Source organism: Panthera leo, chromosome B2 (assembly GCF_018350215.1).
Source record: "Panthera leo isolate Ple1 chromosome B2, P.leo_Ple1_pat1.1, whole genome shotgun sequence".
NCBI classification, from domain to species: domain Eukaryota; kingdom Metazoa; phylum Chordata; class Mammalia; order Carnivora; family Felidae; genus Panthera; species Panthera leo.
Window position 1 is genome coordinate 139,143,725 of NC_056683.1, and position 13,729 is coordinate 139,157,453.

Sequence of the window (13,729 nt, forward strand, 5' to 3'; positions counted from 1 at the left end):
AGGCATTTAATTTTTAAAAATTTTTAATGTTTATTTATATTTATGTATTTATTATTTATATATTTATATATAATTATTTATATATAAAAAATAATGTTTATTATTTTTGAAGGAGAGATAGACAGCGTGTGAGTGGGGGAGGGGGCAGACACACACACACACACACACACACACACACACACACACACACAGAATCCGAAGCAGGCTCCAGGCTCAGAGCTGTCAGCATAGAGCCTGACGGGGGGCTCGAACCCACAAACCGTGAGATCCTGACCTGAGCCGAAGTCAGACGCCTAACCGTCTGAGCCACCCAGTACTCAGGCATTTTAGAAATCCGTTTATATCATAGGCCGTGCTAATTTCAAATCACTCTTCTTTGCTTTTTAAAGCAAATCCCCACTTCCCTTTTCTTGCAACATATTTTTATAGACTGGTTTGGTTTGCTGTGTATCTTTTCAAATAGCCCCGTTGCATCTGTTCGGAAATACTCTATAACGTACACTTTGTGTTATTGATACTTTCTCCAAACGTACCAATTTGTATTATTGATCTTTCTCCAAATACCCCAAGGTAGGTATTATTCACCTTAAGGTATTACTTGAACTTAAGGAGCACTGACATAGTATACTGCTTCTAAAATTTTGAGATGACTATATTGGAGTAACTTGATTATCTTGTTAAATTGCTTTAAAAGCATTCATAATAAGTACTATTCACTGTATGGCCTTTTCAAAATATTAAGGCTTATTCTTGGTTGTCTGTAACAATGAGCTTTTCAGAGCCTTGGCGGGGGAAAAGAGTTAACCCCGGTAAGCGCCAAGATAAATACTGGGGCTCAAATGAGTGACCCCGAAGGCCTTCCCACGGGCTTATGGCCATCGTTGGTTTTAACTTATAACTTTGAAGCTTGTGCTTCTAATTGTTGTCAGCCAGGAAAATGTAGCTCTACTTAATCAATGGCCTGATATGGGAAATCATCTCAGGATAATTAGGGACGTGCCACGGAAGAATTCCCCCCAAAATTTGAATTTCGCTTCTTCAAATAAGGTTCCCTGGGCAAAATGGTCGTGAAAGAGATGCCTCAGATGGTAACAGAGGGTTTTCTGTTGCGGGAGTACATTGTATTAGGGGTCTTCTTGGGCAATACTGATTCGTTAGCCTGGTCACCACGTTGGATACATATTCCAACAGGGCAGTATGTGCTCAAATATTTTGGTCAACCGGGAAGAAAGGGGTAGGTGGTGGATGGAAGGGAGGGGATTGTCTTAATCTCGATAGGTGGGTTTTCACTTTCTTTTTGTTTCTCACATGTGCTGCCACTCTGGGCACACAGGTAATTAGCATTAATGATGTTACTAGCCATGCAGGTCTGATTATGAAATTAGCTGCTTTGCCCAGTATCTGATTTGGCAGACCAGCCAGGCACATGTGTGCCAAAATACGACACAGGAGAAGAGATCCAAAAGCAATTTGCAAGTTGAAAATGAAGACATCCAATTTATAATCCCTGGATTTAGATGGCACTTCACATTCTTTATGATGCTACCATCAACAACAGCAAAATACCTAATCGTGAGCTGCTTTAAAATGTAAAATGTCAGGGTTCTAATAAGTTCCTGCATTTCCTATTTGGGTTTATTTATGTTTTGATATACATTAATTAAGGGGCATCAGTTTTTCTTCCTGCTTATAAACTCTTAGCAACATTTATAAAAAAAATACTTTTAAAAAATTATTTATTTTCAAGAGACAGAGATGGAGCGTGAGCAGGGGAGGCACAGAGAGAGAGGGAGACACAGAATCCCAAGCAGACTCCAGGCTCTGAGCTGTCAGCACAGAGCCTGACGTGGGGCTGGAACTCACGAACTGGGAGATTATGACCTGAGCTGCAGTCGGACGCTTAACCGACTGAGCCACCCCGGCGCCTCAAGAATATCTTTTTTTTTTTTTTTTAATTTGAGAGAGAAAGAGAGAGACAGAGAGAGCACATGCAAGTGGGGGAAGGGGCAGAGGGACAGAGAGAGACAATCTTAAGCAGGCTCCACGTTCAGCATGGAGCCCCATGCAGGGCTCGACCCCACAGCCTTGGGATCATGACCTGAACTGAAATCAAGAGTCAGTCGCTCAAACAACTGAGCCACCGACGTGCCCCTCAAAATAGCTTTGGCAGAAACTTCTCTCCAGCTCTTTGATTAAAGCTTTTGAAACCCAGTGCTTCCGATCAAGGGATCGGAAAAGGAAGGGTGTTTCAGATGAGAAACCCGGGAGCCTGCAAGGACTCACTGTGTGGAAGGTCCGGATGGGGTTGAGGTAGCTCTCATTTGGGGTTTTGCCAAGCTTGGCAAGTGCAGCCAGAAGTCCCTCGGCTTCCGTGGACTGGCTCCGGCGATAGTGCTCCAGGTTGCACAAATGTGCCACGATGTGGATGGCTACAGTTGAGGAGAGGACGTCAGACATGCGCCATCTGGATTTCTTCCTTTGTGGTTACCCAACGACACGATGTCTCTACGGTTACGTTTCTCTGTTCTGGTGTTTGTGATCTCCAAAGAGTGATTTATTGGTGCATCTTTCACCGTGTCTTGAATGGAGTGGATTGGCTACTTCTAAAGCTATGGTATGATTCACCACATCCATTTTAATGATAGGAAGAAATGAAGTCAGTCTTAAGTCACCATAATTTAATTATAAACATGTGCTCATTCTGCAAGTGGAATAGGTATTAGGATATCACAACATAATTACATATATGTTCCATTGTATATATAATTCCATATTTTGTATAGAACATATCCTGTGATATATATATATATATATACACACACATATGTATTCCATATTTTATATCTTATGTAATATAGTTTCCAAGAAATCACAGAGCATTATCCTAGAATACTGTATATCATATACATGGACATGTGTGCATATGACATCTATGATAGATTCCAGGGAAGAGTTTTTGTTCGCTTTCAGACATTATATTTTCTATTCTTCCTTTATACATTTTAGCATATATGTATATGTACTCCTACACATACGCATATACACAATATATTTGCATGTGTTATTCCTAGAGGATCAAAATAAACTGGTATTTATAGAACTAATCCTCTCTGTGTACTCTTCAGAAGAAAACTCGGTTTTCTAATTCTGAAAATTTGTGATGTTTAAATTTTAAATGAAGAGAACAAGCTTGGGAACACAGCATCATTTAGCCCGAGGAGACGGTGCTCAATGCCACTCTTCCCTGTCTTGTGAAATCTGGGGGGAAGCTAGCAGTCACAACATCCAGACGAGGATCTCCTGATGCTTTCCCTACAAATGGAAGCCCTACTGGGTGACCTGCTGATACCAGCCACTGGGATCAGATTCAAGTGTGAAATGAGAATTCATTACCCAGGGTGTAGATAGCTTCCCAGTTGCTACCTTGCCCCCCCGAACCCCCGTCCACCATGCAAAGTAGAATTGGCTAATATATAGTCTCCACACATTGTATGCAAATTCTGGAATCCTTCATGACTACCCATGGTGGGTTGAGGTGTGGGGGAGTGAAGGAGAAAGGAACAGCAGAAACTTTGGAGAATATTGGTAGCATGTTGGTCTCTGTGGTTCTAGCAGCAGATTTATTTAGAAATACCAACTGCTGTTTAGCTCTTCTCCCTGCCCCCTGAATTCCTTCGATCAGAGCCATTCCCTTTTCTGGGCTGCAAAGTTGTATTCATGCTTTAAGACCCAACCCAAAAGTTGTTTTCTATGAAATTGTTCGTCAGGTCCACAGGCACCAATGATACCTTGACTGTAACATTTCCCAGGAATTATTGTTATGAATATTTATTTACATCTATGTTGCCCAACGGACCTGACGCCTCAGGGCTTATTCATCTCGAAACATCAACACTGGGCACGTTGCTTACTACCAGTATGTACTTAATAAGGATTTGCTGAGTGACAATGAGCTAGAAAGAGAGAAAGGGTCAGGAGGTTGTCTGCTGATGCGGATGGGGTAGTGCTAATACCTGTTTTGTGAACATTTTCCTGCAGCCTTCACGTCAGAACTCAATTTGAATATGCTTTTGGCTGAAGTTCATCTAAGAAGGCAAAGCACATGATCGTATTTCTGAGTCAATGATGTTGACTCTCTCCTTATGGGTTTTGTGAGAGTGGCACCCAAAAGGCATTGTGTTTCTTCCTTGTGTTCCATTTGTCACTATATGTGGTGTGTCTGTGAAGGAGCTGCCTTGTTTAGTCTCAGCATCCACGAAGCTAGAAAGTTTGTCTAGTAACCATCTCTTCCAATATGCTCAAGATGAAATGGAAACTAGTTGCTAAATTGAACACAAACATGTTCAGCAGTATTCCTAATTGCCGTTTTCTGGTAATTATCTTAAAGTTTAAAGAAAGCGATAGGTAATACTTCTCATGGCTAGCAGATATTGAATACTTAGTATACTTCAAACACCATTATAAATGCTTATGCATATTACCTCATTTAATCCCCAGGTATCAGTTTTATTGCCATTTTACAGACCAGTATTCAAGAAGTTCAGGCAGTTGTAGACCATTAACGGCAAAGGTGGGATAAAACCCTGTTTGCCTGAATCGGAGGCCCATTAAAATTTTTTTCTTTTTTATATATATATATTTTTAACGTTGATTTATTTTTGAGACAGGGAGAGACAGCATGAACGGGGGAGGGTCAGAGAGAGAGAGGGAGACACAGAATCTGAAACAGGCTCCAGGCTCTGAGCTGTCAGCACAGAGCCCCACGTGGGGCTCGAACTCACGGACCTCGAGATCATGACCTGAGCCAAAGTCGGATGCTTAACCGACTGAGCCACCCAAGGGCCCCTCTTTTTTTTTTTTTTTTTTTTAACAGAGCCCACGAGCAGGGAGAGGGGCACAGAGAGAGAGGGAGTATCGTAAGGAGGCTGCACACTCAGTGTGGAGCCCGACTCGGGGCTCAATCCCACAACCCTGGGATCATGACCTGAGCCAAAATCAAGAGTCAGATGCTCAACCAACTGAGTCACCCAGGTGCCCCAGAGCTCAATCTTTGACCTTTAAGTTATATTGTTTCTTTTCACTGATTCATAATTGTTATACTTTATTGTTCACTGAAAACTAATTTCTCCTGTGGGCTTAGCTAAAGCTCTTTGAATGGTTCACTTGGTGTCTTTAATCTAGAGTCAACTAGCTCATAAGAATAATCACAACCTTTGGAGTTCTCCTTGCAGGTGGGTGGAAAATCTTTACCTCTCTCCCCTTTATCCTCTGCCCCTGGCTGTCCTCAGTTCTCCTCCACGGACTAAAGCACACCAGACAGAGAGGAGCTGTCCCCAGTTTACAGAAGTAGATACTGAGCTTCAAGCCAAATTAAGTGACAACACTTACAATTCCATAATCCACATGTGACAGTCAGAAGGGAAACACAGGATAGCTTCTGTGTCTTTTATATTCTGCATTCTATAACATCCTTCTCCTGGGTAAGAAGTTGTTGATCACAATCTATTTTCTATTAGATTGATTTCCACATGAGAATTTGACACTGTTAAACTAAATTTAAGTACACTTATTGAATAAGCAAAGATATTGAACTAGTTATTTACTCTTATTGCCAGGTCTCCCATAACAGAGCTGAAGAAACTAATGAAATAGTATGAGAAAACTCAAGATGCTTTTTAAGAGGTAGCTCCTGAGGGAATATGTTGAAAAGTACTCTTTCTAGCTTTTTTTTTGTTTTGTTTTCATGTACTTTAAAATTCATGTCTTAAATGCTCCTTTGCTCTAACTACCTCCATCTCGTTTTCTTTTCACACGTAGAAGATAAAAAGTAGGATATCTTATTTTATTTATCCCAGGAATTCTCAGAGGGAAAACTACCTGTGCCACTTGATTTGTCCGAACGTTTTATTTCCTCTTAGGTCTGACCCTAATTTTATTGTGATCTTGGCTGGGAACTTAAGGTATCCCACTTACCAACTCCATGTCTGCTGGGGCTTAGTAGGTAACCCAGGAGATACTGATTTTGCTGTGTGTTTTTCCAGACATTGTATGTTCTGTTTTCTAGTCTTCCCTTTACACACCTCAGTTATTTTAATGTGGGTAGTCATGTCATCTGCTGGGTGCTTCCAGTATGTGATCAAATAGTGATATGGTTCGATTTTCCCCTCTCTTACTCATCAGAATCCTGTCATGTTACTAGATTGGCTACTCAAACTAGATTTGCTACAGCCAGAAGGACACGAGAAGGCTGCCTCTCAGTTCCTTCATTTATTTCAGCCTGCTGTCTTATCTGTAAAATGGGTGCATTGATTGAAACCAGGCAATATCTCGGCTTCCCGCCAGCTCTCTGGCTCCCGCGTCTCCTTTGAAGTTGACTGGGACCATTTATCATCCTTAAGGGATCTGTAGTCCAACGTGAAAGCAATGCAAACACGAAACGCATGTTTTAATAATTTTTCAAAATCAACACTGGCTTAAAGGGACTTTTTAAGTTTTGTGGCACATTCGATACCATCAGTTATGCCTGTGCGCTTGCCCTGGCCCCTCTGAGGACTTTCTGCTGAGCTCATGGGAGAGCCTAAGACACCCATTTCCAGAATCCGCCCAAATGCCAGGCTAACAGATGCTGTCACCGGGTCTTTCCACAATCCTATTTTCTCACCAAAGTACTTCTACAGTTAAAAGAGAGCAGTGGTCTTGGACAAGCCACAAAATGCACATTTAATTGGTGTGTGGACTTCTGAGTTCAAATAAGGAGCTTTCATTGAAGAATGAACAAAAAAAAAATCATAAAGGCTACAATTAGAGCCAGTTGCCCTGAGAAAGTTTCTTTTCCTTCTTTCTTTCCTTCTTTTCATTTTTTAGGAGATCAAAGGAAGCATAATTGAGGGAGAATCTTGGAAGGGCGGTCAGTTCTTGCTATCTTTCTGCCTGCCTGTCAGTGATAACAATCATTTTGGAGTTAGTCACCTCCTAATTAAGCAGCCTTCGGAAATAAGGACCCAGGGACAAATCCTGGCTGTGCTTTACCAGCCAGAGCCTTGGCCCCCCAAACTTTCAAGCTTGTGGACTGATTTCTGCAGGACTACATAGGTTCCGGCACCCCGTGCATGCTACTCATTTAAATCATGTTAGACAGGGGGCACCTGGGTGGCTCAGTCAGTTAAGCTTCCGACTTCAGCGCAGGTCACGATCTCACAGTTCGTTAGTTCGAGCCCCGCATCGGGCTTTCTGCTGTCAGGGTGGAGCCCACTACGGATCCTCTGTCCCCCTCTCCCTCTGGCACCTCTTATGTTTATTGAGGTTTGTAAACTAATTTTAGCAGCTCATCAGGAGCCGCCCGTGGGTAATTGCACACCCCTGGCGCCTACTGGATGTATGCCGCCTGGGTCAGTATTTACACCCCCCCTTTGAAGGAAGCTCAGGCTCACGGTACTACTGTTCAGCTGGAAGGATCTCCAAGGTCTGCTGTGGACCACAGAGTCCAAAAAGATCCACGTTAATAAGAACGAAGAGGCTGTGATACTGGGATTTTTATACCACTGGGGTTACAGGTCCCTGAAAATGATTTATTAGCGGTTGGAGAATTGCTCCAACAGCTCTTATCATAGGCAGGCGAGCGGGAAGGCAGGAAGCCAAAAGAAGGGTTCCTGTCACCGCGTTTTCCGTGATGCCCTTGATTAGAGATAGTTTGCCTCTCCCCTCCTCCTCCCCAGCCTCCTTCCACCAGCCTCTAATTACATCCTTTAATGATTTGACCAGTTAAAGCCTGCAGTTCAGCTTACAGAAGAACGGGTGAGAAATTAGGGGCTGGCATGCAAACTTCGATGTGGATGCACTTCTACCAAGGTTACACACCTCTATTAAGCCAGTCGGCTATTTGAAAAGCAGCATAATGGGCGATGCTAATAAAATAAGCACGGGGACATTTTCAGCTGTTCCCAAGTGAATACAGCAGAAGGACAAAATGTGAAAAGCACAGGGATATCTACGAAACCAGGGCTTAGCATGGTTTTTTTTTTTTTTTTTTTTTTTTTCCCTTCTAAAAGCGCAGTTGCCAGCCGCATTTCTTAGTTAGTGTGAAATGTAATAATTGCTATGTCAGGGCTTGGGAGAAGCAGAGAGCTTTCTCCCCACCCTCCTGCCTTTGCCGGGATGGAGACAGCCCCGCGCTGCTGGTTGCCATGGCGGTGGGGGACGAGCCCTTGGCTCTCAGAAGCAGTCTGACCCTGCCGGGGAGTCCCGGGAGGCTGGGGAGCCCCGCAAGGCAGTGGGGGTTCAAGCAGAAGAGGGCCCGAGGGGATACTTCCTTCTCTCCAGGGATTTGTGAGGGAAGGAGGGAGAAAGAGAGTCCCGATTCTTCTGGTTGCGGCAGAATGTGAATTTATCTGGGATGAGCCCACCGGCATCATTTTGAATCTCTTCCCTGCCCACACGCTGTGCTTCCTCCACCCCAGCTGCTGCTGGGTCCTTGAGCCCCTGCACTGTCGCGGCTTGTACCTTTCTCACAAATCCCTCTCATCCCTCTTGCCTGCTGGCCGACTCCAGCTCATCCTCGGGTCTGACCCAACTTGGTGGGGACCTATTACGTGCCAGGGGCCGGGAAAGCCGAGACGCAGGAGACACATCTCAGCCCCCCAGGCCGTCGGAGACTGAGAAATTTTCCTAGGTGGCAGGGAGGCATCACTGAGGTCTGCAGGAAAGGTGGCCCAGAGGGAGGCGGGCCAGGCGAGGAGTCCCAGATATGGCAACATCTTCGCCATTGAGGGAGGAAAGGAAGAGCATTTAACAGGGACAAAGGCACCCACCACTCAGGGACCTGGTGGCTGTGTATTGCCAATGGGAAGAAGCCAGGGGGTGTGGAGAGAAAGGAGAGAGGAGGAGGAGGCAGCGCTCACTGAACGCAGCATGCCGGCCATCCTACCCTTGGGTTTGACTCTCTGTGCAAGAGTGGCCAGTGAATGACCTTGTAGTGGGTAGGTTTCCAAGAGGGCCAGCTGGCAACCAGTCTGTACATCTCTTGATGGATCGATTGTGTTACTGTTCTTTTAATTCCAGCGAGGAAAAGGCACACAAAAACTTAGATCACAGGACCAGTCAGCAGCAGGGGTATGAAATAATGTGGTCATCTGATTCCAGTCAACTGCTCCCCTTGCTAAATTGCACTCCATTCTTGGGGCCCCTGGGTGGCTCCGTCGGTTAAGCATCCGACCGCGGCTCAGGTCATGATCTCACGGTTTGTGAGTTCGAGCCCCGAGTCGGGCTCTGGGCTGACAGCTCGGAGCCTGGAGCCTGCTTCCCATTCTGTGTCTCCCTCTCTCTCTGCCCCTCCTCTGCTCACACTCTGTCTGTCTCTCCCACAAATAAATAAACATTAACAAATTTAAAAAAATAAATTATACTCCATTCTGAAAACAGTACTGACCACCCTCGTTTCAGGTGACAGCTTCTCTTAGTGCATCTTGAACACGGGAGATGTTCGACATACATCACTGACGCATCTATTCTACTGATACCTGATTACATGGAAAGAAATATACATACCCAAAGGTTTAAGGCGAGAACTATTGCATAACATATTTTCTTTTATTTTTTGCTTCCTTTTCTGATGCGTTTTGATGCTGTAGGTTTTTTGGTTCCTTCTCTCTTTCTCTTAGAGTCCAGTTCTGCCTTAAACCTATTGCGTAGTGATAATATTCTTCCCACCATTTTACTGTGTTTTATCTCCTCTTTTAATGCAGGGATTAAATATTCTTAAGATTATCTGTATATATTTAAGTTTATTCATTTATTTTGAGAAAGAGAGAGAGCAAGCAGGGGAGGAGCAAAGGGAGAGGGAGAGAGAGAATCCCAAGCAGGCTCTACGCTGTCAGCAACAGAGCCTGACGCGGGGCTTGAACTCACAAACCGTAAGATCATGACCTGAGCTGAAATCAAGTCTCAAGTGCTTAACTGACTGAGCCACCCAGGCACCCCAATATTCTTAGGAATATTTTAAAGGAAGCCTTCCCAATTTTAAAGGAAGCCTTGAGAATCCTTGAATTCTTTCTCTGAAGAGCCTTGCAAGGAGCAATCTGGACTCCACTCTGACACCACCCATGACAGGGAACTCTGTATTCTCACGGATGCTCATTCTAATTTTAGATAATTTGGAAGGTCCGGAAAAGACTTCCATATCTGAGCTGAAATCTGCTTCCCTGAGTCTTCATTGCTTCACGCGTCAACTCATTTGTCGGGCGTTTTTGACCCCTCTCTGGACTCAGCCCTATGGTAGCCTTGGGACATAAAAGACGCATTAACTTGTTTTTTTGCTCTCCTTTCCTTGCCTGGTTTCTCTCTTGGACACAATGTCTTTTTACCCTTACTTCTTAACAAACCACAAAGACCTTTCGCAGATGTTTCCCAGGTTGGTTTAATCTGGCACCAAAGACAACCGATGGGGAAATCTCCCCACAACTTCTCCGCACACCCGAAGTTGTGTTAATTGGCACTCGGGCACTGTCTGTCATGTCTTGCTGCTTAATTAAATCCACGTTTGTGTTGAGTGTTCTTTTTACTCTGCTATTTTTTATGCATGAGAGGATGAAAACAAATGAGGAAAACGTTTTATAGTTAAATTAGTTTGAGAGAAACAGTCCTGAACCATAACTCTTAATTGTGCAGATAGCCTTTTATTTCAGTGTGTTTGTCGTCCAACAAAACCACAAACGCTCGGCTTCTTTTCTTCCTCACCAGGGTTTAACCCTGGCCTTGGATGCTAATGTTTATTGCCTTTCTCTTGAAATCTCTTGTTTTCTTATTCAAGAAATAACAATAACACTTTATATGCTGTAAAGCTTCATATCTTTTCAAGCTTCATATCTTTTCAATCTTTCATATCTTTTCAATGCTGTTCAGAACCTTATTCACTTGATCTTGCTTTTCTCTTTGCTTTTACTGCCTATGATACCACTTGATAGTCATTTTGCTATGACTGTGAATGAGTTTTTGAGTACAGGTCAGTTTTCTTTCCAGTGTGGATTATATTGAATAGCACAGTATTCATTTTGCAAGCAGGTTCTTGTTGTATTATCAACAAGCTTAATTATTTACAAATGAAAATGAAGTTTCATAAACTTTTCCTTGCCAAACTGAAGGCTTGGTAGGGAAAACTGCGTGAGTATAAATTAGAAATCAAAAAAATCCTCTTATGTAAGTTTTATTGGTCAAATGGAATGCAAAGATTTATTTAAGGGGGAGCCTTTGGCGGAGGGGGAAATTAAAACAAAGCTATTGAGTTAAGCATTAGGTTTGGTAACATCGACTGGGCAAAGAAGAATAAGAAACACTTACTTGCATTAATGGCTATCCCATAGGCGACCAGTTTGTGGAATTTGAGGTTTTTGTCTAATTGCCTCCTCCACGGTCCTCTGCAGCACTAGAGTGACATAAAGTAAAAGTCTCATTTTAAGGAAAAATCATAGCGATGACAGCATCCTGAGTGGTAAGAGAGCAGGACTCAGGCTCTGCCTCTAAATTCCTGAAGGTGGGGCTATGGGGTACAGAAGGGAGCGGCCATTAATCAGCCCAAAGGACAAACCAGATGGTTATTACTGGCTTTGCTGAAATTTCAACCCAGTAAAGTGAGTAAGTAAGTATAGTTCCCTGGCTATAAGTCAAAATTCTAGAATAAACCTGCTAATATGCATGTGGCCACTAGTTTACAAAATGAAGATGGAAACCAACCTCCTCATAGATGTGGTTTAAGTAGTCTATAAAGTATTCCTTATTACACAAAGAAAAGCATTATGTTCATCTATATCTAAATATTCATAAAATTATGATGATGATTGTATAATCATTTCATCTAGTCGGAGTTATTGAAATTCTCATTTTTCTGTACAGCGCATTACGCTGTTTAGCAGGAAACACAGTATCCAAAACAGTGAAGCTAATATAATTAGGAAATTATTAAATCTACATACGAAATTCTGTGTACTATGATTTAAGTACTAGATTTAAGTCCCATTAAATCTACCTACGAAATTCTGTGTACTATGATTGTGTATTCCTGGGCCGAGAGCTCAGAGAGATGTGTCCTTAGTGGCATTTGACTCCACTGCTCATTTGGTTGCTTTCAATTAGACATGGTGGTAGTTCAAACTGTTATGATACATCCATCTTAGTGAGTCAGGTCAATTTTATCAGCCGTCTTTTTCTGACGGAGCAAATGTATCGGAGAAAGGCAGAGCAAAGACTCCAATGTCAAGCAGGGAGTGAATGGCAAGAACGAAAGTCACATCAAATGTACAGATTTCTGAGTTTTGGTTTTTGCCATTGGGTCCTCTTTTACGAAGAAACAAACTTCAGTCCCCACGTGAATTATCAGGACTTTCACAGTAAAGTCCATCTTTGTCTTTCATGGCGCTTACACCGGTAAATCACAACAACTGAAATTATTTTAAGTAGTTTAGTACTTACAGTACTTGTCCCTCTCATGAATGAAATAAGGTTTCGACTGATCGGTAAGAGAATTAGCATGCAGTTAAAATTGAGGCACACTGCAGACGCTCGCGCCCAGGCCAGTGTTGACTGTCCACATAGAAAGACACAAGAGAGATGCAGTGAGAGTAAGGACGCCGAGGAAGATGGAATGTTTTCCGAAATGATAATGTGTAGTCCCCAGCTCTACTTACGCCCAGAATAACTCGTGTGTAAAGGAAAGACTCTTCCTCTTCATACCAAGAGAATGTGTCGATAAACAGATATAAATTCACTCCCAGCCACGAGAGCTAGTGTTGAATGAAAAGAGACCAATCAATACTATCTTCAATCTTTTCTTCCGTTCAAAATCACTTGGGGTTCTTCTTTTAAAGGGTGAAACGAAGAGCTTCTCAATATTAATCAGGCTTACTCTATACTTATTTCCCATATATTCGTTTTAACAGTTGATTACAATAGTAATAAATTGTTAACTTTATAAAAAAAATTCTAAACACATATGGGTATATTTAAGGCATTTAATGAAAAGTACAAAGCCTTCCTAATCAACATTGCTCTAATGTTTTAAGTCAATGATGGCGAAAGGAGGAAATCTTTAAAAACAACTCAGAAAGTACTCCAGAAAAATTCCAATTTCATAGTCTAATTCAAAGACTTCATTTGATTTAAGAAACAGTTCATACATTATGCAAAAACTAACTACTTGACTTCAAAAATAATTAAAAATGAACTCAATCGAAAAACAACTTTACATGATTCTGTAAGGGTAAATTAAATATATCTACTGAATGTTTTCTAACAAGGTTTAGTCTTTTACCAAAGTAACACTTCAAGCTATCTAGCATTCCTATATAATTATCTTAAAAATCAAAGACTAGTTAATATATATATTTTAACTTGAATAACAAAAATGATACTTACTCCTAATAGGATGGAGAGATTTTCATTCAAAATCCAGAACGCCATCACGACAGCTTTGCTCTTTTGCTGTCAGCAAATTATTTCTTTCGTTCACCTGAGCCTGGATGTTGTATCCCGAGTAAGGGCTTCCCTGGTAGACTATTTTGTCTTTTTGTCTTAGGAAGCACCTAGTGGGAGCTGCTCTCGAGGAATTTCTAATTAAGGACTTCTTGCCAAAGGCACATCATCAGGCTGACATGCCTCCTGACCTGGGTGAATACAAGGCAAGTCTCTGTCTAATGATTCTCTTCCTCAAAGATTTCATAAGAAAAGAAAGCTCGTTTTATGA

General features: G+C 42.3%; 1 protein-coding gene across 1 annotated transcript in view; it reads right to left on the reverse strand.

The window, feature by feature from the left end:
• The window catches only part of NOX3 (NADPH oxidase 3), a 59,927-nt gene extending 46,481 nt beyond the window's left edge, over positions 1-13,446 (reverse strand). The window contains exons 1-5 of the mRNA XM_042937434.1: positions 13,402-13,446; positions 12,675-12,770; positions 12,460-12,570; positions 11,332-11,416; positions 2,284-2,429 (exon numbers count right to left, since the gene is read on the reverse strand). Of these exons, the coding sequence (XP_042793368.1) occupies positions 2,284-2,429; positions 11,332-11,416; positions 12,460-12,570; positions 12,675-12,770; positions 13,402-13,446 (483 nt within the window). The remainder of the gene's footprint in view (positions 1-2,283; positions 2,430-11,331; positions 11,417-12,459; positions 12,571-12,674; positions 12,771-13,401) is intronic.
• Positions 13,447-13,729: the final 283 nt, after the last annotated feature.